The sequence below is a fragment of the Lutra lutra genome, chromosome 3 (genome assembly GCF_902655055.1).
Source record: "Lutra lutra chromosome 3, mLutLut1.2, whole genome shotgun sequence".
Taxonomy (NCBI): domain Eukaryota; kingdom Metazoa; phylum Chordata; class Mammalia; order Carnivora; family Mustelidae; genus Lutra; species Lutra lutra.
Window position 1 is genome coordinate 171,157,528 of NC_062280.1, and position 24,785 is coordinate 171,182,312.

The window sequence follows — 24,785 nt, forward strand, 5'->3', positions numbered from 1 at the left end:
TTAATTATTGTCCTTTTTTTTTTTGGCCACACTGTTGGGTTTTGGCTTACTGTATTATCACAGTAAATGCTGGCAGAGAACCACACTGCTAGCTCATTTCCAACATGTGGCCCAGGGTTACTGAAAGGAAAAAAAAAAAGTAGAAACTGTTATATTTTAAGACGGAGCTAAAGCTCTTGGGCCCAATTTATTCCAGAAGCCACTCTGAGAACACTGAGCTGTGTTTTGCTGGAACAGAATCAGGACCTTTTGCATTGATGTGACGGGGCAATGACGAACGTCAGGCTAAGAATGGGAATCTGTCTCCATGGGTTTCCTCCCACCCCACCTCATTTCCTCTCCCTTCCGTTCTCTCTTGGACATATTTTCACACACATAGCATCCCAAGTTAACCTAAGGCACTTTGCTGGGAAGATGAAAGAATGAGGCAAGAAGGCACGAGGAGTTCTTATAGTCCCAAAAGGCAGTTTTGCCTGTATATGACAAAAAAGCACCACGTTGAGAACTGTTTTCTAGTGGTTATTTACAAAAATAATACAAAAATTAGTAATAAGCTTTACAGGTAGCTGTTAAATTGGTTAATCTGCATGATTTAAAAAGACAGTATTATCATTACCATATGAGACCTATGCCAGAGACAATTTTAACTACTGTCTGTGGGAGAGAATGCTGCTTTCTCCTGGGCCATGTGGACACAGCTCTGGGCACCACGCATGCTGTCCACGATGGCGTTGCTGGCATTTCTCCATCGTAAAGGTGTGAACGCTGGGGCCAGCCCTTTGTGTCATCATCTGCATGTCCAATATCGTAGCTAAGTATTGACAGATGACAAGACTAAACAAATAGTGTTTGAACTACAATAATGAAAGAAGAGAAATGTTTTAATAATCCCCCCCAAAATTGTGGGTAACGTTTTCTTTGCAGAGTACATGAATGAGAGATTTCAAAGCAGTCTTTTGGGATCGCATTCCATAGCTCCTCTCTCTTTCCCTTTGTGACATTTGATCTTATGTGAACGTAGAAAGGTTAATGATTTTCGAAAACCTCAATCTCCCTTTCTGATACTACCTCCTGATCCTTCAAATATGTTTCTCATGTCACAAAAATATACCAGCTAACCTGCTTTCACATTTTATAACCCGACCAATGGTGTGACACCATGAATAAAAAAGTTCTTTTGAAGGATTTTTTTTTTAAATTTAAGTTGAGTCATTTAAACTTTATTTTAAAATGCAATTTTTAAAAACACCATTTCCTTTATATCAGATTCACATTAATTTAAAAAATAAACCTCTTTAATAGGAATGCAGAGTGAGCTCAGCTTAAAGGTAAGTGGGGCAAAATATACTGGAAGCTATCAAGAGCCTCTCTGAGTGCTGATTGTAAAAAATTAAGTGCTTTCATGATGAGGCTTTCCCAATTCTCCCTGCTTTTCTTCTCCTGCTGTAAACAGCTCACGGAATGTCATGTGTCACTGTGAGTGTTAAGAGAAGAATCACTCTTACATTCTTACATTGTTTTGTGCAAGCGCACAGTTGTTTTGTTTTGGCAAAGGCCTCCTTGATTTAATGACTTCTGTCCACAAAAGAGAATGTGGCATTAAGTGACTATGCCTTCTTTTTAAGATGAGCTGTATTTATTACTGGAACGGAAGTTGTCATATCCGTGATCATTAGCTTTGAACTTCAAGCACGACTGCTTTTCCTCCAAGGACTGTTTTTCTTCAAATGACTGGCACCAGCAGCATAAGCACGACTGTACAAAGCAAAAGAACTCGTTACACGTTCACACCAGTGACACTGGGTTGACTCCTCCTACTTTCTGGGGTTCTGACTTTCTTGGCATGGTCAGGAGCTCTCAGCCCCTTTCTTTCTATGCTCTCTTATTCTTCCCTTTAACAATATATAATTACGTAAGTCATATATGATAATTTTTTAAACCAGAAAATACAGAGAAAATGTCTATCAGGAAAACTCATCTTTTCATTAAATTTAAAGGGAAAAGCCACTTAGAGCTTGATACTTACTCTTGATTACTTGAAAAATTCTCATAATATCTGATAAATACATAACTCAAGACATTTTCCTACGCAAATGGAAATACTACACACATCCATACACGTGACTGTATATGTGTGTGCTTGTAGAAGTGTGTGTACAATATATCTTAATATAACTGTGCTGTATGTACTAGTCCATAGCCTGCTTTTTCTCACCTGATGGTGTCACAAACATCTTCCCATGTCAATGAACTTAGTATTGTATTGCCGGTTTGTGTTAGGCACATGTTATGCTCATGTGCCTTTTCAACATTATCACACAATAAACTTATAAAGTATACAAGTGTCTCAGTTTTGTTTGTCTAATTCCTTTTCTTGGATTTTTTAAAATCCAAAACTTTGTTCGTACTGTTTGCTTTCTGATAATCTATATGTCTAAGAGAGTGGGAGGTCCATTGTTTTCTGTGCTATAAAATGAGGGAGTTGATCTTGATGAATATTCTTGCTCTGAGATCCATGAGTCTATGAGACTGACTTAGTTTTACAAGGAAGCCAAGTTCTTTCCAGGAATGAACTCCCAGGGACAAATGGGTCATGTCCATATCAGGGAAGGGGACTATTTCATTCATGTTAGATTGTTAAAGGAGTCAATGAATGGATTACAATGCAGTGGCCAAATCAAGAATAATACACATATTCCATGTCAAGTAGCACATCTTTGCTATACAAACAAGGTGGAAAAGAGGAGGTAAAACCTCAATTAAATGTCTTCATTTGGCTTGCTATTCTCACGTCCAAATGAATACTATAACTAAATGAGTTAAAATCCAAACCATGCTGTGCAGTCCCAAACCTCCCCAAAATGGGAACAGTGCATTTAATTCATGTCTAGCTCTTATTTTATCAGATGATATCTGTCAGGCATCACTTTAAGTACTTTTTGCTAATTTTCTGAGCATTTCTAGGAGTGCCACTGATTGGTTGAGGCAGTGGGGACTAGCTGAGGAGGATTTATAGGTGGCAATCAAATAGAGTGATTTATGAGCAGAACCCATATTTTAAAAAAAAGTCATTCGTGATGTAATGCAAGGGAAAACTGTAAAACAATTTACTAAATCTCTTTAGATAGAAGTATGAATAGTTTGGGAAGGCTATGTTTGATACTAGGCCAAAAAGAGCTTTTTATTTTGAAATAATCCTACCTTAAAGCAGTTTTTGAATCTTTTGCTCACCAAATACAGAGCTATAGGATTAATGCAGGAATTCAGGGAAGCCATGTTGATGCCGATGTAGTCCAATACCAACAAAAAGCTGCAAAACACACCCCAAATATGTCTGTGAATAATACGTTGCTTTACGCATGTATTCTTGGCAAACTCTGGAGTTTTTGTGAAGGAAAAAGTTATTCATATCCCTCATTTTTGGCTTTATCACTGGTCTTTGCTAAGGATGACCTCTCTCTCTCTGTCTCTCTCTGCTAGCAAGCTCCTCTGCCCATGCCCAGTTCTCTCTTAAACAATAAAATCTCATTTGAAGTGTGGAGGCCAGCTGCTAAGAAGGCTTCGCAAAGTGTGCAAAGGAGAATCCGAGGTGGAATTTCCAATTGTGGCGCCCACTCATCACTTTGACAGCTCTGCCTCTCCATTTCCAGTGTTCTCACAAGTCCCCTTGATTCCTTCCCCTACAACAGGGGTGAAGACCAAAAATGGGAATCTTAATTGCTCCCTAAAGACTAGCAAAATGGTACCCTCTCTGCTATGAAAGGGATCAATGGAAAAACAAACAAACAAACAAACAAACAAAAAACCCCAAAAGTTCTGAATGGCGTTTACCTACAAAAACTTTTTCTGTTTTATGTTTCTTACCTCAAAAGCTCACATCTATTAGGATCATTCGGGTCATAAAGAGTGAGCTTCAAAATCCTGCTGAGATGAAGGGGAAGCCAGCATAGGGCGAAGACAAGGACGAGGCAGAAGACTGTTTTGGCCACTTCCCGTCTCTGAAATAAAACCAGAGCCAGAGACTAAATAGATGGTTCAGATAATCACCGCGGTCTCTCTTCCCAAACAGAACCTTTACTATTGTTTACAGAAAGTCAGTGGTATTTGTAAAAATCCTGAACAGAGTTTTAAGTTGAATAGTTACTGTGAATTAGAACTAAATTGACCTCAGATTCATCTTTAAAGAGTAATGGCTCTTTCTAGATCCTTTTAGATTAGGTAGAATAGAATATCTCTAGATAGAGAATAGAAAAGATATTCTGTTGTCTATTCAAAAAATACCAGAAGCAAGAAAAAGGAAATACACTTTAGTATATAATAATTTTTATCGCCATAAAATTTTCTAATTCAAAAGCATCATTGTAATCGTGAGTCAGCACATATTTCTGTTCTTACCTGCTTTAAGTGGTCATTTAGAGCAATCTGCATGCCACTCTTCTTTCTCAACATTTCACAGGTCATCAGGGTATAAAAAAAAGCAGTGATGGCCAATGGCAAGCAGAAATAGAAACTAAACAGCCACCAATCTTTAGCTGTCTTGTAAAACTATGGCGAAAAAAAAAAGAGAATTGCATGATTATCATTCCTCTGTAAAAAAAATCTTATATGCCAAGTGCTAAATAAAAAAACAAACAAACAACATACTCATCAAGGAATAATTATCTTCTAAAGTAGATCCATTTCATAGAGGCTGTATAGAATCTTTGAGGCCACGTCTACTGAACAAATAATTAAATACTTACACTAAATGAAACAAACTTTCCCTAAAGAGCATTTTAATTCTCTTAGGCAGTGTGCTGTAATTATGCACAAAAATTTAAGCAGTTGGGTAAAATTAAAAATATGTAGTATTCCAAATATTTTTGCGTTCACATAAGCAAAATATCCATAATGTATTCATGTAAAATACCATATCTGAATATGCAAAGACGTCCTAATGTTTAAGAGAAGGTTTCACTTTTTAACAAGTCTGTTTTCTGGAAAAAAATTGATGTGGAAAGGTCTGTACAAATCATTTTGCTAAGAAATGTGTAAATCTAATTTATAATTGGAAAATCAAAGCTGCTTATGACTCATGCCTTTTATTCTATTTCTGCTCTTTTTGCTTTGTTTTTAAACTCTTGCTCCAAATATATCTGTGTTGGAGTAGAATTTATGTCATCTGTGCAGTATTTTTCCCTTTTAACTGATAAAGAAGTCAGCAATCTCATTCTCAATTTCACATTAATGTCTCACTTAATTCTTTTCATTACCAGGATTTATGCAATCCTTAAACTTGTATGTGGTCTTCTTACAGATAAAATAGAAAATAATCCTTGTGACACCTGGGCCAAGTGCATTAACTTCTCCTGACCCATTCTGGTGGGAAGAACCTTTTATACTTAAATGACGATATGCTGACAAATACCAGCATTGCCATTTCCCCCTATTTCCTGAATAAACATTCTTGAATAAATGGCCAAGATGAAAAATTCTTTGCAACAGCAGCTCTCCCTTCAGAGAGAGGACAGCCTTGCCGAGCAGAGTCCATCCACATCAGGCCATCTTCCACTCGATCGTTCACTGAACCATCCACTCCCTCTGTTGACCGCTGTACTGTCTTACGCAGAATATGCAGTAGTTGTCAGTCCTTCTGGGCAAGCTGAGTAGAGAAGCTATAAATGCAGATTGATTCTCTCATGTGAACTTGGTTTATCTGTATCCCTGGGCACCAGGGGATTCTTGCATAAGTAGTGACCTAGCTTCCTGCAGCATGGGTCATTAGTCACCATTCTCCCCACAGTCCTGGGGCTTATGCTCTTAATTTATGCCAAGGACAGTCATAAATCAATAGCTTCCCAAGAAGGGAAGGTTGGGGGAAAGTAGCTAAATATTTATAAAGCAAGAACAGAAAGGAAAGGAAAAGGCAAAATTCACCTGCATAAAGGCTGTTTTCTGAGTAGGAAGAAGCAAGCAGGTTCGCAGGTAACGTCCTCTGTAGTCGAAGGTTATAATATCAAAAGCCACGGCTTCAGGGACAGCCAGAACCACAGAGACCACCCAAATTAAAACAATTTCTACTGCTGTCCATTTTGGAACCCCGATTCCTTTAATTCGACTCCAAGAGGCAACGGCTCGATATCTGAAGCACAAAACAGAATTATCTGTCAAGCTGGCAGAGCCTGTTTCATTGAATTACATAGTTTATTTTCTAAGTAACAAAGCAATCACTTGTATCCTGAGCTCGTGTTCAGGATATAGCTGGCTTAAATATCCACTCTTACCTGTCAATACTTAGGGCACACAGACTCAACACAGTGATGCCCACGGAGGCCTTCTGTATGAAAGGCACCAGCTTACACATCTCAGCTCCAAAGGGCCAGTCCTCTGCAAGCAGCTGCATGAGAAGACATGAAGGTCCGTGAGGGAGATACTCACACAGTGCCCTCTGAACCGCATTACTTAGTGGACCGTAATTAGCATGCGGGAGTAAGATAAGCAATTCCAGCTCTTACTCCTTTACTCATGGACTACTCCTTTGAAAAGCACCAGTGTTCGATATATGGATCAGGACAGTGGTTGAGAATAACGAAAACGCAGCCAGTTCATGAGGATTTGTTATGCATACACAGTAGCTTAGGATCAGGATCTTGACCATGGGGCCAACCGGGGTCAGTCTTGTAAGTTCCCCTTAGAAGACGGACCCTGCCACCCTGCAAACATCTCTTATACTGCCATGGAGTCTCACATGCTCAGGTCATGGCCAAACCAAAATAGAGACTATAAATGTTAAAAATAGATGATAAACATCCCTCAGCTGGGGAGACTAGACCACTCCTACGGAGTTGACTGCCCAGTAGCTCAGCAGTAATAGTTACTCACAGCTCCGTGAACGCCCCAGACACACTTCTGTCTTAGGGCTTTACTCTCGGTGTCTCCTTATTCTGAAAGGCTCTTTCCCCACAGATCTACTCGGCGAACTCCCCTGCCTTCTTCAGGTTTTGCTCAAGGCTAGTATTTTCAACATGACCTACGGTAGCCACATTGTTAGTATGGCAAAGTGTCCGGTACCCATCTCTCTTGTCCTACTCCACTTTTCTTTTTATCCTCAGCACTTATCAACAATTATTGCATGGATTATAACATTTACTTGTTTGTTTTGTTTCATTTTTGCACTCCAGCATCCCTACAGTATAAGACAGAATAAGGTCTGTGCAACCGCCTAATACACTTCCTGCCGGGTAGCAGATGCTTAATATTCAAGCCCCCCAAATTCAGAAGCATGAGTTCTACAAGCAGCAAAAGACAAGAGTTCTTGCTATTATACCTATATTTCTGCAATCGTCTATTGTTAAACTCAGTTATTTTGTTTCCTAGTACAACTGGGTGTGCCTCACACTGGTTAATGAATCACTTTAGGTAAACATCTGGATTGAGTGTTCATGAGGTTTTGAAAATAAAGAAAAGTTTTTCAAATTGATGTTTTTAAAAAATGTTTTAAAGAATAATCTTCCCAAAGTGAAAATTATTTTGAAACACAATGGGTCTTTCCGTCCTTTCACTAGTGAGAGGGTTCTTTGTGGAGTGTGTCAAGTTGGGTGATTATTATACTATGGCACCAAAGGCTAAAATGAGTCTAGTATGAACACGCCTTGGAGCTCCAACATGAGACCCATTTCATTTCTAAATTAGAAATGAAAAGTTATACTGTCATGGAGGACAGATGTTGGGAAACTTACACAGATGTGCTTAATCTAGGGTCCTGGAAATCTATACAGCCAAGCAGGAAGGGAAGAGGGAGCCAGGTGTAGGAAGGTTAGTGGTGTCAGTCAGTAATAGAGAGTGGCGGGGTGTGGGGCAAATCACATCTAAAAGGAGAAGCTGCTAAAAAGCAAGATGCAATTTTTGCCAAGAAAAAAAAAAAAAAAAAAAACCAAAACCAAACCAAAACAAAAAATTCCTCTTGATTTTAGTCAAAAAAGTTGGAGTTTATATAAAACCTCATAATTATAAAAGTTGTCAATTAACTCACATTTTTAAAAAACACTGTCATAGGGGCACCTGGGTGGTTCAGTGGGTTAAAACCTCTGCCTTTGGATCGGGTCATGATCCCAGGGTCCTGGGATCCAGCCCCGAATTGGGCTCTCTGCTCAGCGGGGAGCCTGCTTCCCCCTCTTTCTCTGCCTGCCTCTCTGCCTACTTGTGATCTCTGTCTGTCAAATAAATAAATAAAATCTTTTAAAAAAATCACTGTCATATAACATTGTATTAACAAAAGTGTATCTGTGGTCCAACTAGTATCCTCTTGTGACTTCTGGATTAATCAATTAACTCAGAATTCTGCTCATTCATTCATTCATTCATTCGTTCAATATGTGCCAGACCCCATTCTGAGTATAGGGTGCATATCAATGAACAAGGCAAACTTCCTACTCTCATATAGTTTATAATCTAATGAGGGAGGTAGATTAAAAGAAACACAAATATTTTATATGTTGTCACACAGGTATTGTCCTATGAAGAGAGTATGGTGGGATTTGGAGTAATTTTTTGATAGGAGTCTCAACAAGGTCTTTCTGAAGAGGCAATGTGTAAGTAAGGGACAAGACTAAAATAAGACAGTAAGCCATGCAAAGAACATTCTGGACAGAGGAAAGAGCAAGTGCAAAGGTCCTGGGGTAAAAATGAGTAAATAAGCCTAGTGAGCTGAAAGGACAGGAAGAAGGCTATCAAGGCTATAGTGGAGTGATCCAGGCCAAGTGTCTAGGAGATGAAATGGTAGAGAAAGGAGTTGGAATAATTTTTTGAAGAAATAGATCGCAAGTTTTTCAACAGGGAAATGGCACACTCTTATTTATGTTTTTAAAATGATCTCTGTAGCTGCTCAATGTGGAATAGTATGTGGGGTCAAGAAAGGAAGCTTTGATACGAGGTTGTGGTAAGCTGGAGCCTGTGGTGACCTGGGGCTGAACAGAATGGGTTGTAGATGAAAGGTAGAGCCAGCAGGACTTATTATGGGGTAGATATGTGGAGTCAGGAAACTTTAAGAGGTTTGCCATATGAATGATGGAGGCATTTACTGAAATGGGGGAAGACTCAGGCTACCTCAGGTCTGAACCAACTATGAACTCCAGATACTTTAAAAGAACTTGGAAACATAAGAATAAAAAGGTTCCAAGCAGTTCCAGGGACTCTATCAGACTAGTTTGTTATAAATTATCCAGACAATATTCTTTCTTTTTTTTTTTTTTTAAGATTTTTTAAAAATTTATTTATTTGTCAGAGAGAGATAGGGGCAGCAGCAGGCAGAGAAGGCAGAGGGAGAAGCAGACTCCCCGCTGAGCAGGGAGGCCGACGAGAGACTTGATTTCAGGACCCCGGGATCATGACCTGAGCCGAAGGCAGACGCTTAATCAACTGAGCGACTCAGGCATCCCTAGATGATATTCTTTCTACTAATTCTGGTCGTCCTTAGATAGATTGGGAAAAAGATAAATAAATAAAACAAATCTGATGCTTCTATGGCACTTATAATGGGTTAGGCATTATTCTAAGCACTTTACACATATCATATCCCTGCAATCTGCAAAGAAATCCTATGAGATAGTACTACCGATGTGCATTTCATAGATAAGAAAACTGAGGCACTTTGAAGTTTATTACTATGCTATGTTGGTTGTCAGTATGTCCACAAACTCTTCACTACTCCTCCCATCAAAAGGTGAAGGCTCATTTCCCTTCCCTTGGAGATGTGGATTGGCTTTAATCACCTGCTCTTAGTGAACAGAATGTGGCAAAAGAGATGAAGTGTGACATCTGAGACTAGTTCACAAAAGGCCTGTGGCTTGCTCCTTGTCGTCTGGTGAATCACTCATTCTTGGGGAGATCAGCTGCCGTATCAGGAGGGCACTAAAGCCCCTTTATGGACAGACTGCCAAGGTGTGGAACTAGGGTCTCCCGAAAATGACTCACCAAAGTGCCAGGTGTAGGAATGAGAGAATCCTCCAGCTTTAGGCCAATCTTCAGTAAACTGCAGCCCTTGGGAAGTATCTTGACTGCACTCTCATGAGAGAGGGACTCTGAGTCAGAACCATTCACTCTGGTTCCTGAATTCAAGACCCACACACAAAGTGTGAGATAATAAATGTCTATTGTTTCAAGCCACTAAGTTTTGTGGTTATTTGCTTTTCCTCACTAGACAAGTAATACAGCTGGCCTTGGTTTACTTGGTTTATTACTCACATAAGTAACAGATCCACATTAGAACCCACATGGTCTGATTCTAGAGTCTATACAGGGTTTTGCTGAAACTGACCACAGAAAAAAGATGGTTTAGAATCAAATCAATTTGAGTATTTGTAAACCCATAGCTGTGTGTCAGATAATGGTAAAATATCTAGATGCAGAAGCAAATTTCTCCTAATTACCTTGTTATTTTATTTATTTTAATTTTTAAAGATATTTTTATTTTTTGAATTTAAAAACAATGTTTTAAAGATTTTGTTTATTTATTTGACACACACACACATACACACAGAGCATAAGCAGGGGGAACAGCAAAGGGAGAGGGGGAAGCAGGCTCCCCACTGTGCAGGGAGCCCAACATGGGGATTTTGCCTGATCCCAGGATGCTGGGATCATGACCTGAACCAAACGCAGGTGCTTAACAGGCTAAGCCACCCAGGTGCCCTCACTTAGCTATTGTATTCATATAATATCTATAACTTAGGAAATTTTCAAATATCCTATTTTCTTAAACTATATGCAAATATGCAAATATTAGTCTCCCATAGGTACAACCATCAAATGAATCAAGATGAATGAGTGTCCAGGCCACTGAAGGGAAAAAGTCTGGCCAATGGAAATGGGCTCTGCACTGAATCTAGGTCCTGTTTTGAGGTTACTGTTGTTTTTGGCTCAGCCTAGAAATTGGGTGATTGCTCTTCATACCACTGGGAGGCCTGCAGCCCAACCTCTGACCCAAGTCATCATAGGACACAGGGAAACACAAACTGAAAATTGTAACCATTCTCTTCAAGTTCAGCACAGAGATAGTCAGAAACCTAATCATAACTGAGGGACTACAATTTTCTAATCTACCCCTCCAAAAAGAAAGGAACTATAAACTAGGGGGTATTAACCTTCATCAGCTTTCAGCTTTTCATCACTTTTTGTGGCTCCTGAGAGCCACAAAAGATGATGGCAAAGCGCCAGATGTCACTTCTATTATTTCGTCATGAGAAGGGTGACTTTGCAACCCCTGCCTCTCTCCCATCAGAAGGCCTTCTGGAGACACTGAGAGGCCAGACACCCAGTCACAGAAACCAGGCCCACTACTGACGCTCATCGTAGTCTTAATGGCTTCCAATAAGTCTTGGGCAATTTAGTGCTGGGAGCTTATTTAAAATGCAAAGACATCAACCTTTTGTTCAGAGGTAAACAAAACCCTGAATGAAGGTGAGAGAAAGCTACTTAAGTTTAAAAACAAAAATCACTCTCAACCAAGATGCCATCTTTACATTTGGTGAAAGAATGTTCTTAGAGGGGACACCTGGGTGGCTCAGTTGGTTAAGCAGCTGCCTTCGTCTCAGGTCATGATCCCAGTGTCCTGAGATCGAGTCCCACATCGGGCTCCTTGCTCAGCAGGGAGCCTGCTTCTCTCTACGCCTCTGCCTGGCACTCTCCCTGCTTGTGCATACTCTCTCTCTCTCTCTGACAAATAAATAAATAAATGAAATCTTTAAAAAAAAAAAGAATGTTCTTAGAGATTTTTATAACTGGAAATTAATTATTTCGCTAGTTTTTGACAAAAATCAACATCCAATACCTAATGTGAAGCCCAACAATATAGCTTTGCTCTTTGTAGGGGAAATTGGTTCCCTTATTGCAAGAGGAAGCAATTCTAACTCTAAATCCAGCAATAACACACTCTTATTCCTTATGTTTAGTTTTTTCTTGAGACTTTACCCCGTTCAATGACAAAACCTAAGGACAAGATCTGAATACTGAACACAAATCAAGCATGCAATCAAACAAGTCTCCTTATTTGCAAAGTCAATGTTAGCGTTCTGTATTGTTTCTAGGTCCCTGTGACATGAGTTAAATTTTTAGGTTCTGCTTAAAAGTAAATTTGAATACATATTACCTACTATTTAATAAATGTGAGCCAGTTAGAAAATACTCCCATTAACTGTTACTGGTTTTCACATTGTGATGGCTCATCCAACAAAGAGATTTTTTTTACCGTTAGGTCCTAGAGCAAAGTGTTGTCCATTTGACAAATGAGAGTCCACGCTTGTGCTGATCCCTTTCCCCTATGGCTTATACAGCTCCCCTAGAACATTTCTTTTGTATGAATAAAAACAAATAAATGAATCAACACTAGATTGAAAAAAAACGTGATCATACTGATTATAAGGTTTCTACTCAAAGATGACCATGACTTTATAACTTTATGTTGCAATAGCGGTTTAAGAAAGGAAAAGTCCATGGCATCCAAATACATTATTTTTATATTATATTTAAAAGTTATTTTTATATTATGGAGTTTTTTTCTTAATTTCTAAAAGAGCAAACAGCATGAACAGGAAGTAAATACATTTTCTTTATAAGTATTACTAAGTGAGTCCTACAAAGTCTCCAACTGAGGGATTTACATTTTTCATTTCTCTTTTTAATTAAAAATTACATTCTTGAGAAATCAAATGGAAAAAAAAAACCCTATTAATACATACCATTGTTAATGCCTGAAGGAATCAAGCCCCATAAAGTCAGGAAATTTGAAAGTTAACCGTCTCACACTAATAAATGTTCAATCGCCTCATTAACCATGTATATACTATTTTCTTTTTTTTTTTTTTAAAGATTTTATTTATTTATTTGACAGAGAGAGATCACAAGTAGGCAGAGAGGCAGGCAGAGAGAGAGGAAGGGAAGCAGGCTTCCTGCTGAGCAGCGAGCCCGATGCGGGACTCGATCCCAGGACTCTGGGATCATGACCTGAGCCGAAGGCAGCAGCTTAACCAACTGAGCCACCCAGGCACCCGTATATACTATTTTCTTATCTTCTCTTTCTCTCTCTCTCTTTTTTTTATTTAAGAGGATATACTGAGCTTTAACTGTTTATTTGTTTCAGATATTTTGTAACATTTATAATGTCCAGCATAGTGCCTGGCACACAGTGGTGACTCATTAATAGCTTGTTGATTAGCAGTGAACGAGCACGTGGAAAGATGAAAAGAATGAATGTGATCGTAAGGCAGAAATCTTGTGATTAACATTTTTGTCATGAACTTTCAGTTCTCATATTTGAAACAAATTCTTTTTTTTTATTATTTATTTATTTGACAGAGATCACAAGCAGGCAGAGAGGCAGGCAGAGAGAGAGGAGGAAGCAGGCTCCCCGCCGAGCAGAGAGCCGGATGCGGGGCTCAATCCCAGGACCCTGAGACCATGACCTGAGCTGAAGGCAGAGGCTTTAACCTACTGAGCCACCCAGGCGCCCCTGAAACAAATTCTTTAGAGAACGGAGAGGGCTATGCATGTGTGTGTGTGTGTGTGTCGTCCAATCCCTGTCCTTCCTTCCTCCTTCCAGATTAGGTATTCTTGACACCTGAAGCCAGGGTCATTAAGGGATTGAGGATGATGGGTGGCTCTTCTCTTTTCAGAGTTCTGCCTTCCAAGCAGGCTAGAAAATGTGAAAAGCAAAAACTCCTTTCCGTCCTCTCTTCCTCAGAGCTGCCAGGGAAATGAAGGACATAAAACAGAACCTACCATTTCTCACTGTCTCATGGGATCCTTCAAGGAGCGTTAGTTGTAAATTTGACGGAGACGAGTGACTTAAGCGTGGAGATGCTGTAGGAGATGATTGTTTTAGAAGCTGGGTGAGCAGCATATGAGCAAACACCAGGGTTACTTGGCCAGATTGCTGTGATAAGCTGTGAACATTGCCTTCAAATGGCTGGATTACAGAAATGTTTTTAAAACAAGAGTCAAAAGAGGTAAAGAATGGAGCGGTTGTGTTTCACAACTTTGGGAAAGGGTGTATTCTTCATTTTTTTCTGTTTTGTAGAGCTGGTAAGAGTTTTTCTGGATTTGAACTGGCTTTTTAAAGATAGAACAGCCTCATTCAAGGATTTCCATTTCTTTTTAAAGTAAGCTGATGGTCAAATACGTAGAAAATACTTTATCGACTTATAGTGTACCTGTGCCCTTAGGGACAAATATCAATTACAAATTCCATCCTGCACTCATTAAAATGTACTATACACTTAAAAATTAAGTCGTGTGGATTAGAAATATGTGGGTCAATCGGGCTCTCTGCTCGGCGGGGAGCCTGCTTCCTCCTCTCTCTCTGCCTGCCTCTCTGCCTACTTGCGATCTCTATCTGTCAAATAAAAAAAAGTAAAAAATCTTTAAAAAAAAAAGAAAAAAAAAAAAGAAATATGTGGGTCAGAAATAATGCTGGCTTATCCCCCAGGGATGACACTTAAACAGACCACAATGTGAGCAGTGCCCCCTGGCATTGTGTAAGATGGAGACTCTGTCTCTGGGAATTTTGCATGCTCACCAACAAAACAGGGTTTTCCCCATTCTGGAAACATTCCTATGGCTTGCCAAAATAGAATGATGAGTCCATAAGATGAATTAAGTTTCTTGGAACAAAATCTCCAGGAGAAGCAAAGAGATAGAAAAAAAAAATCAAAAATAAATATCTTAGGAGAAATTTAAGTTCACTTTAAATGTGACTCTTAATCTCACAAAACCAACTGAGGGTTGATGGGGGGAGGGGGGTTGGGGGGGTGGGGTTATGGATATTGGGGAGGGTATGTGCTATGGTGAGTGCTGTGAAGTGTGTAAACCTGGCGATTCGCAGACCTGTACCCCTGGGGATAAAAATATATGTTTTTAAAAAATAAAATTAAATAAATAAATAAATAAATAAATAAATAAATAAATAAATATATTTTCGTAGTAAAGTCTGTGACAGATCAATATATAGACTGCTACTCTCCTCTTATCTGAACTTAACATATCCATAGTTTGTGCCTAAAAACTCAGACACATTACACATTCTGAAGAACTCAACAAAGAGCATTAAGAAATGCTCTTTCCTAAACCTAGCTTATTAACAGATTCACTTACCTGAACTATATCTTCTAGGATCCCTAGGACACCTGAAGAAGCAAGAATTACAACTCAATGGTCTCGTGGCTTAGGAAGAGATTTGCAAACTGTGAAGTTTGCGAAGTTTGCACAAACTTTATTAAATCATTTCATGTCTTAAACTGAATTCTATCCAGACACTATCTTAGGGAACACTGGTAAGATACGATGAGAAGACTTGATTACTATGGAATCTAAAAGCTCTTTAAAATAATTTGGAAATACTGAGTGTGGCAGCGGGGAGAAGATTTGTACAATGCAAACATCCAGAGAATAGTTTTCCTCCTTTCTGGAACCTACAATGTAGTTAACGAGGAAAGAAGTAGAGAGAGGACACAAGTCAGGAGGCCTGGGTATGGCCGAGAGTCTTAGGGTCAGAGAAGGGGCAAGAAATGCGTCAGTCCACTTTGCTAATACATTTCTGACTCAAGCATGACCCTCCTTCTCTCTTACCACCACACTTTGGCTGTTTTTTTTTTTTTTTTTTTTTCGTTTACATTTTCACCAGAGGGTCTATGGGAAAAGAGAAATAATCAATCCCTAAAATAAAAGCACTGGGAAGAACAGAAGTCTAAGAAGAGAGGACTTGTTGGCTAAGGTATATCCAATATCCAATATACCACACTCAGCTGTTTCCCAAACATAACCAACCTCGTCTTAACTCTGCGAAGTCCTGAAAGAGAATGTTTCACATCATAAATTACATCTTGAATCTTATTTCAACTTGGGCTTTATCTGTCAACACCCTTTAAAGCACTTAATCACTTATTAGCATTTGGCATGTTTCTCTAAAAATAATCAACTATAGCATATTAGCCACATGGAGATAACCTTATATGGTTTTTCTTCGAGAAATGAAGAACGTGGCTCCCTGGCCTTGAAACAACAGTGTCTTGGCTCTGTCATCCTCTTGTATAGCTATGGAAATATCTTCAATCTTGACCGACTCCTTTAAAGTGAGCAAAGAAAAGATGTAAAGCCTTTGATAGATAAGCCTTCCCATACTGAAAGGAACATTGCCCTAATATTTTAAGAGGCTTAGATTTATGGAATGACCAAGTGGCAGATCAAAGGCAAATGCAAGAAGTACCATAGGGTTAACCTAGGGAACTTTCATCACCCAAGGCCGAGAGTTTGCCAATCGTTTTGTTACAGGAGTCCACGTATGGAACAATGAATTGGGAATATGAAATCTCAAGTTTCTGGGTTATTTGAATTATGCTATTGACCTATTATTTAATTATGACTAATATCCTCATATAAGATGAGGAGCAAATATCCTCCTTTTTCCATCTAAGCAGTTATAAAAAATATGATTAGAAAAGTCCACTGTCCTGGGGCACCTGGGGAACTCAGTCCGTTAAGCCTCTACCTTCAGCTCAAGTCATAATCTCAAGGTCCTGGGATCAAGCCCCGCATCAGGCTTCCTGCTCAGTGGGGAGCCTGCTCAACAACCGCCCCCCCACCACCGCCCCGCTCTGCCTTCTTACTTGCAGTCTCTCTCCCCGAGTCAGATGAATAAATAAAATCTTTAAAAAAGAAAGAAAGAAAGAAAAGTCCACTGTCCTTACATTTATGTATAACATCTTTTGTCAAGAAGCATCTGTCATGGGGCGCCTAGGTGGCTCAGTGGGTTAAAGCTTCTGTGTTTGGCTCAGGTCATGATCCCGGGGTCCTGGGATCGAGCCTCGAATTGGGCTCTCTGCTCAGCAGGAAGCCTGCTTCCCCCTCTCTGTCTCTGTCTGCCTCTCTGCCTACTTGTGATCTCTGCCTGTCAAGTAGATAAATTAAAAAAAAAAAAGCATCTGTCATGTATTGACTGTTGAAGGCACTAAGCTAGGTGGATGTTGGGGTGTTAGTTTTATTTGTTAGTTGATTCTAGGTCATTCAGAGCTAATTGTCTAACTCTTTATTAGTACTTTTAGAAAGCTAATTCTTTAAATGTGTTGAATTGGTGCTCCTTAACAGTTTTTCCACATCAAGTAAATGAATCTTAGGGTATCTAGGTTCTATTTGGGTTCAAGAACTTCTACTAGAACATCTCTAAATTCTACAAAAATTTCAGTAAAATATCTCAGTAACTTAATTGGTGTTACTATCTTAGAGGAAATCAGACTCCCCTATCCAGTGATACTTTTACTTCATGTATTGTTATATGTGCATAAATCCCCATTTACTGACCAGAAAATTATAATTTCAAAAGTTAAATTTTATGGTGTTCAATTGACTTTGACTTCTAACTATGAAACTAGTAATCACATACACAAACTTGTTAAGTACTAGAAGTGGTGTAGGACTAGAAGTGAGAAAGGTAAGCTTTTTCAGAAAGATAAGTGTCACAAGCAGGAAATGTCTGATTACCTGACAAGGTCACTTCACTCAAAACTCATTTGTGCATTCAGTGAAGCAATTCCAACTTTTTACATGCCAGCATTTAAATGTGAGGTGTACCCTACTTTAACTAGTTAAACATTAAAGATCAGCAATTTTGCCTCTCAGAGGTATGAAGGCAGGCTTTTTGCCTCTAATAGAGCTTATAAAATCTTTTTTTTTAAAGATTTTTATGTTATTTGACAGAGAGAGAAAAACAGTGAGAGAAGGAACACAAGCAGGGGGAGTGGGAGAAAGAGAAGCAGGCTTGCCGCTGAGCAGGGAGCCCGATGTGGGGCTTGATCCCAGCCAAGGGCAGGTGCTTAACAACAGAGCCACCCAGGTGCCCCGCCTATAAAATCTTAATAGCAAAGCCATCCAAAGGCTCTCCACCATCACTGGACACAATTAAATGTGGATCTTTATCAAACAAATGTTCCTATCGGTTACTGTCTTTACAGTTCACAAGCCAATTTGTTTGCAAATGCAGTTTGCTTACACATAAAGGAAGTTCTATTTGAGAATTAACTGTATTAACTTAGTTATCAATGCCAATATAACACAGAGTGAAAGTGTTAAGTAAAATCCAGAGATAAGTTAAAAACTCATTATTTGCTCAAGAATTTTTAATTGCTTGAGAAGTTAAAAAAAGTTAAATAAATTTTAGCTTCAACTTGCCACCAAAATTTGTTAAATATCACTGCTAAATCAAACCAAGCCAAACCAATCAACCAACCAACCAAACAACCAACCAACCACAACATAAAACCTTCACAGCATCCGGAAGTACGCCCAGCTCTTTTGCTTTTCGCACAGCTTTGGCAACTTTGACATCAGTGTTACTACAACTTGTAGTTAGTTAGGTTCTCATCAGTAACAGACATTTAGGTTACCGCATTCATTGCAGTCTACATGGGAAGGGCACAATTTGTGAAAAGAAGAGATCCATCCTCACATCAGATATTTACAAATCCTGGCTTTTGGTTCAGATATAGATATAGACCATGTACATGCTGGCATGACGATCCATGTATATATTAGAGATAGACATTAATACATGTATATCTGTATGGAGATGTTACTTAAAATAGTGATTCAGACTAAGAGGACTATCATCCCTCTGGGGCACAATGTAGAGATAGCTATCGAAATCACAAATGCACATATCCTTTGATTCAGGAGTTCTAGTTTAGAAATTTACCCTTCAGATATGGTCACACATGTATGCAAAGCCATTTGTATAAATATATTATTTGTAGTTACGTTTATAATGGCAAAAGCTGGAAAAAAAAACTCCCAAATTTACATTCTTATTCATGCACACACACACACACACGTAACATTTATTCTTTGCTAACTAGTGTCAGGCACTGTACCAAATGATATTCACCTATCCATTTATATATGTACTTATGTGTTCACATATATACATATAGAAATAGACATAGAGACCTTTGAATATCCTCTTTGGATGACTGCAGTTTTCATTTTCACCTGGATAGCCTGGTATAATGTCGCATGTTAGAGCCCAGCATATACTGCTGAGAAGGGTAAACCAGGCTCTTCTTTTCAGCATATTTAGGTAAATATGTGAGGCACTTCAATAGCTTCTCTCTGCTGGGTGTCCTCCAACACCTCTCTGGCCTTCGTCAGAGGATTTCCTCTCCCACACAAGAGACCTGATAAGAAGACTGACTTTACCTGGAAGTTTCCAGAGACCCAGTCCCTTGAAGGAGTCAAGGAAGAAGAGACCTAGAGCCTAAGGTTTGTCAGCATCTCACAGCAGCCCCTCCCTGTGAAGTTGTCTCTCATTCTACAGCAGTAGCAATGACTATGATAGTTTGGGGTTTGCCAACTTTTTTGAACACTGGATTTACTGAACCCTAGATTAATGTAATAGATTCACATTGACGTTTATGGTCCCTTGGGTGTGCCAACAGATGGGTTGGGTGGGTTCTATGAACCCCCCAGATTTTGTGAATGTTGGTTGTGTGTGTGTGTGTGTGTGTGTGTGTGAATAAGAATGAAAATTTGTTTATGTTTTATATATAGATATATAAAATTAATATGCCATATTAATTATAATATATATTTTATATAATATATACAGTGAACTGAATTCTGAAAAAGAATTGTAATACCCCACAAAAACAAAATTAGAACTCACTGATTTCACTTAAGTTACTTTGTGCTAAGTATCATACCTTAGCATGCTGAAATTCTAAACGTATTTTTTAAAACTTACTTAAATGTTTTCACAGTTATTTAGGGGAATAAATAGCTTTTAACTAGTCTGAATTGGGTGTTTTGGTAAATAAAACCTCCAGAATAACAAACAATGATATTATTCATATTATATACTAAAGAACATTTTTTTAAAAAGATTTTATTTATTTATTTGACAGAGAGAGATCACAAACAGGCAAAGAGGCAGGCAGAGAGAGAGGAGGAAGCAGGCTCCCTGCTGAGCAAAGAGCCCGATGCGGGGCTCGATTCCAGGACTCTGAGATCATGACCTGAGCCGAAGGCAGTGGCTTAACCCACTGAGCCACCCAGGCGCCCCACTAAAGAACATTTGAAGAGGATTTCAGGAGGTAGAAATCTTCAAATGGGGGGGGTGGCACCTGGGTAGTTCAGTTGCTTAAGCATCTACCTTCAGCTTAGGTGATGATCCCTGGGTCCTGGGATAGAGTCCTGCATTGGGCTTTCTGCCCAGTTGGAGTCTGCTTCTCTCTGCTTCTCCACTCCTCTACCACTGCCCCTCTCCCCACTAGTGCTCTCTCTCAAATAAATAAATAAAATCTTTAAAAAAGAGAAATCTTCAAATGACTCAGCTGAGAACTGAAAACATATGCCAAGTGTCCTATTGTGTGTTAGTGTATCATATAATCCCACCAGTGTGCTCAAATGAGGTTCTAGCAATACTCCATGCGGGAGAAGGGCATGCTGGGTCTGAGCTCACTCAGTGCAGAGGGTCAGGGAAGACCACAGTTTCTAGGACCAGATAGATGCATTTGAGCCCTAGTTTCATCACTATCCAGTGGTGTGACACTGGGCAAGTTACTTCTTCACCTCTCCAACATGTAGTTTTCCCATAAAACAGGGATGACAACAATATATCCTCCAGAGGGTTTCTTGCAGTGATTTCGTGAAATAAACCAAGAACCTGTGCATAATAGTTGGTATCCACTATTATTATATTATGCTTCAAGTGACACATATTTATGAACACCATAAAAATAAACTAAAGTTTCCCACATAGGATTCCACGTTGGCAAACATGGCGATAGGACCTTGTTCTTTGTGAACGGATTTGTTTATGACCAACATAAATGACTAGATGGCCAGATTTGTAATGACTCATTAGTCTGTTTACTTCAGAAGTAAAAACACAGCTTTAACAGACTGAATGGTCTCAGGCAAAATGATGTAATTTCCTAGGGAAATCATAAAGAAAATTGAAATGAAAGTAAAAGCTGTGTGCCCCCTTGGGAGTCAGATATCCTCTGGTTGATCGAGCATAATCATTTGACCAGACAGACAAAGTAAGATGGTCCTGGAAGACCTTATTTCATCCGGCCTAGAAGCAACGCATCTAGAAGAAAATGTCCTCAACCCCATCTTCCACACAGCACTTGAGCTGCTGGCTGACTTAGGAAGGTCTCTGACTCAGAGACTGAGCTGGACATGTGGGGTTTTCTTAGACCTCCCCAGAGGGACCCTTCACAAAATTCTCTGCAAGCCTAGCAAACCTAGACTGTTATCTCCCTTTTCAAAAGGCTCTCATTTAACACTTATTATTTCTCAACACCTTGTACTCTACAGTTTCTCAAGTTAATTTTGGTGAATTGAATTGGAATCCTTTGCCAAATTGGAATGCTAAGACTTGGCCTGTGGGACTCCCAAACCAAGTAAATGTGTCACCTCTGGCTCTAATAGAACTGTCACTGCATTTGAGGGAACAATTTCAGATGGTGCTTCTCCCAGGAAACACTCAGACTTCAGAAGAACAAGTTGCTATGCAAGATTTTAGGATTTCTTCTATTTATTCCCCCCCCCCCCATTTGTGGGAGTGTTTCCTTCTAGAGCCTGGATCTTAATCTGAATCCTATTTCTAAACTTCAGAAATTGCTAAAATTCTCTTAAAGAATGGCTATTTGGATTAGGACTGAAAGGCATGGCTTATGGCTTATGGCTGAACAAAGATCGAACTTCCCTCCCCATGGTTTTCTAGACCTCCATGAATATTTTTCCCTTGTACTGAGCCCTCGACTACCTTCAGGAAAATTCCCAAAGCGCCTTCCCATTCCTTTACTTTGGTTCTGTTCTTCTTTATGGCTTTCTATTGCTGATCATGATGGGTAAGGAGAGTTTTACATACTTGCATGGGTCTTTAGAATCTTCCGGATCTTTCACTTAGGCTATTCTTCTTAGCACCACAAAACCCCAGTAAGTGGGCTCTAACAGCCTCTTCGTAGGTTTGAGGGAATTGAGGCCCAGAGACGTTGGGATGTGTCTAGAGTTCCAAAGCAACCTGGAGTCAAATAATGTGGGGGTGTATGTCCTGTTCTAGCTCTCCCTGCCTGTTTCCTCTGATGCCCATAGTAATCACAGTAATGTTAGCTATTGAAAGCCTTAAAGACTTCGCATGGAAAGCACCCCCCCCCCCGCCTTTGGTTTCTTCACAAGGTAATTGGGGGGGGTGGAGGTACAACTTGTACTCTGGACCTGATAGATTTGGGTCTGTTTCCCACCTCCATCTCTTACTAACTATGAGACCTTGAGCATCTTATCAGTCATCTGTAAAAATGGAGAAATACCTACTTGTGGATTGTCAAAAGTCCATTTCAGTGCTCGGCCCCCTGTAGACATGTGATAAAGAGTCGGTACAATACAGTCATTCACAGCAGGTGAACTGTGTTAGTGTACTCACTAGTTTGGGTCTTTTCTAACTCATTTGTTTCCCCCAAACCCATTCCAGCCCCTCTACTTTCAGGGCCCTCTACAAAAGTGCTTCCCAAGGTTAATGTGCATATGAACCACCTAGGTAACTTAAGACACAGATTCTGCTTTTCTAATTCTGGCCTGCACTTGCAGTTCTAACAGGCTCTCTGGTGATATCAGTCCTGCCAATCCACGGACCATACCTTTGCAGAGAGAATGGACCCAGTGAGCTGCGCTTAGGGACTACATACTTCAGGACCAGTGGTTCTCAAGCTTTACAATTCATCACATCACACGAAGGGCTTGTTAAAATACAGACTATTGCACTCCATCCCAGAGTTTCTGAATCAGCAGGCTGGAGGTGCGGCCCTAAAATGTCATTTCTAACAAGTTCCCAAGTGATGCTGATCTTGCTGGGCTGGGGACTACACTTGATCTAAGCTTAGGCTAAGTTTACTGAAGACCAGTAGGGAATTTATTTCCAGGGATACTAACTTTAGGAGGCGATGGATCTCCTTGAGTAAGCGTCCCCCAAAGGCTGTCCCATCTCCCTCCTCCTAACTAGGCGCCCTCCCAGAGATATTAACCCTTTACCTTGTAGACAGTGATGGGGATGTCAATGATGATGTGCAGCAGGTCTCCCAGAGCCAAGCTGGCTATCAAGATATTAGGGCCGTTTCGCATGCACTTGTTCTTGTAAATGATTCTCAGCAGTGTGGAGTTTCCGATGATGCCTAGCACAAACACTAGACAGGACACCACCGTGTTGATATACTTGAAACTCTCCTTGATCTCGAAGGATTTTTCGCAGGGGGGAGGGGAGAAGGCGCGTGGAGGGGCTCCAGGTGTTCTCCCTGCTTTAGGCATCTGCGGAGGTGCAGAGGACCACTGCGCGCTGGAGTTGGAACCCCTCGGCCAGGAAACCTCAGTGGGGGGCGTCGTTATCTCTCCGTGCCCCAGAAGTGGCAGAGTAGCCCTGGCCGGCCGGAATCCCGGCTCTTCTCCCTGGACCCCCGACACGCCGCAGGCGAGGATCAACGCCACCAGGGCGCGTCTGCCCCAGCTTAGCAGAAGCTGCATGTTGCTGCCTGCTCCAGTGGGCGTCCGGTGGCTGCTCTGCAGCTTTGAGTCTGGAGACCAGCAAGGGAAGAAAGACAGGACGCTTGGGTCAGCTACCCCAGCCACGCCCCTGCTCCGCTCCCGCAGAGCGCAGCCGCGCGGCCACTACCCGCGCGCAAATGTAACTCAAGTTTGCGCCCCGGTGCTGAGCTGGTGGCGTGACCCTCCTGCGCCCGTCGATTGTCCTTCCCAGTCCAGTTATCCCTGTGTTTTTTTGTTTTGTTTTGTTTTGTTTTTCCTCCCTGGCGTTCCCCTGAGGGATAAGTGACTCGTAGGGGGCGAGGCGCGGGGCATTCTGGAAGGGGTGTGCCAGGGCGAGAAGGATGGGTGTCCGAGGCAGAGCTCTGAGCTCCCTGGTGTGCCCCGAGGAAGCACGTACGTTCTGGCTAAAGACGCGTGGGAACTGGGGAATCAAGGCATGTAAAGGCCAAGCGCATACGCCAATCTGCATTTTGCTCCCCAGGGAACGCGGATACCCGGTCTGAACCACAAGACTCCTCCTGGCGAGTGAAAGCCGCTACTTCCCAGCTGCCTGCGCCCGGAATGCCCCCGCGCCTCCCGGAGTGCACCGACTGACTCAGACACTTCACTCGTCCGGCCTGGGGGGAGTATCAGCATTAACTCGCAAGCGTCTGTCCCCTCAGAGTGACTTTTGACTGTCATGTGCTCTCCTCTTCCAACCTCCTTTACTCCAACAATACAACTCATTGTATTCTATACATCTTTAAAAAAAATTAGATTTTATATATACATATACATACATATATATATATATATCCCCAACTACTAACCCAAGCTGAAGCCCCGGGATAAGGTTCAATCACTGATTTAATTCCACACCAAGCCAGAGTATTTACCTCTCGAATCGGGAGCACCAGGCGCAGAGGGACCAGCGGTGACCTTCCTGGGAAGCTCTGCTCGCAGCTCGCCTGCAGCCGGCTCCGGGGGCGAGCACGCCTCCCTTCAGCCGCGGGCGGGTCTGGCTCTGACGAAACGCGGAGGGAATGCCAGACCAAGTAGCCTCCACAGCTCGCCCGGTCGGGGTCCTTGCTGTCCCTAGACAAGTACTTTTATTCATGAGTCCCTTCCCCATCAATCACCGCCAGACTCCTCCCGCGCCTTCCGACCGCTCTGCAACCTTTCCCCTGGGCGATGCCTGGACAGCATCAGCAGGAGCTGCCCGCTGGAGAGGGCAGTCCCTGGCCGGG

The 24,785-nt window shown here is 40.9% G+C and overlaps 1 protein-coding gene across 2 annotated transcripts; it reads right to left on the reverse strand.

Annotated features, from left to right (window-relative positions):
* Positions 1 to 1,198: 1,198 nt before the first annotated feature.
* On the reverse strand, positions 1,199 to 24,785 carry EDNRB (endothelin receptor type B). 2 transcript variants are annotated; one of them, XM_047720194.1, is made up of 8 exons: positions 24,435 to 24,785; positions 23,053 to 23,599; positions 6,264 to 6,376; positions 5,917 to 6,121; positions 4,396 to 4,545; positions 3,865 to 3,998; positions 3,202 to 3,310; positions 1,199 to 1,755 (listed from the first exon to the last, which is right to left on the reverse strand). In XM_047720194.1, exons 1-8 carry the CDS (start codon positions 24,668 to 24,670, stop codon positions 1,621 to 1,623), a joined length of 1,629 nt encoding a protein of 542 aa, XP_047576150.1. In that variant the 5' UTR covers positions 24,671 to 24,785; the 3' UTR covers positions 1,199 to 1,620. The 2 variants fall into 2 exon arrangements, with proteins under 2 accessions (XP_047576150.1, XP_047576151.1); XM_047720195.1 differs by having other exon boundaries at positions 23,053 to 23,588; positions 24,435 to 24,570.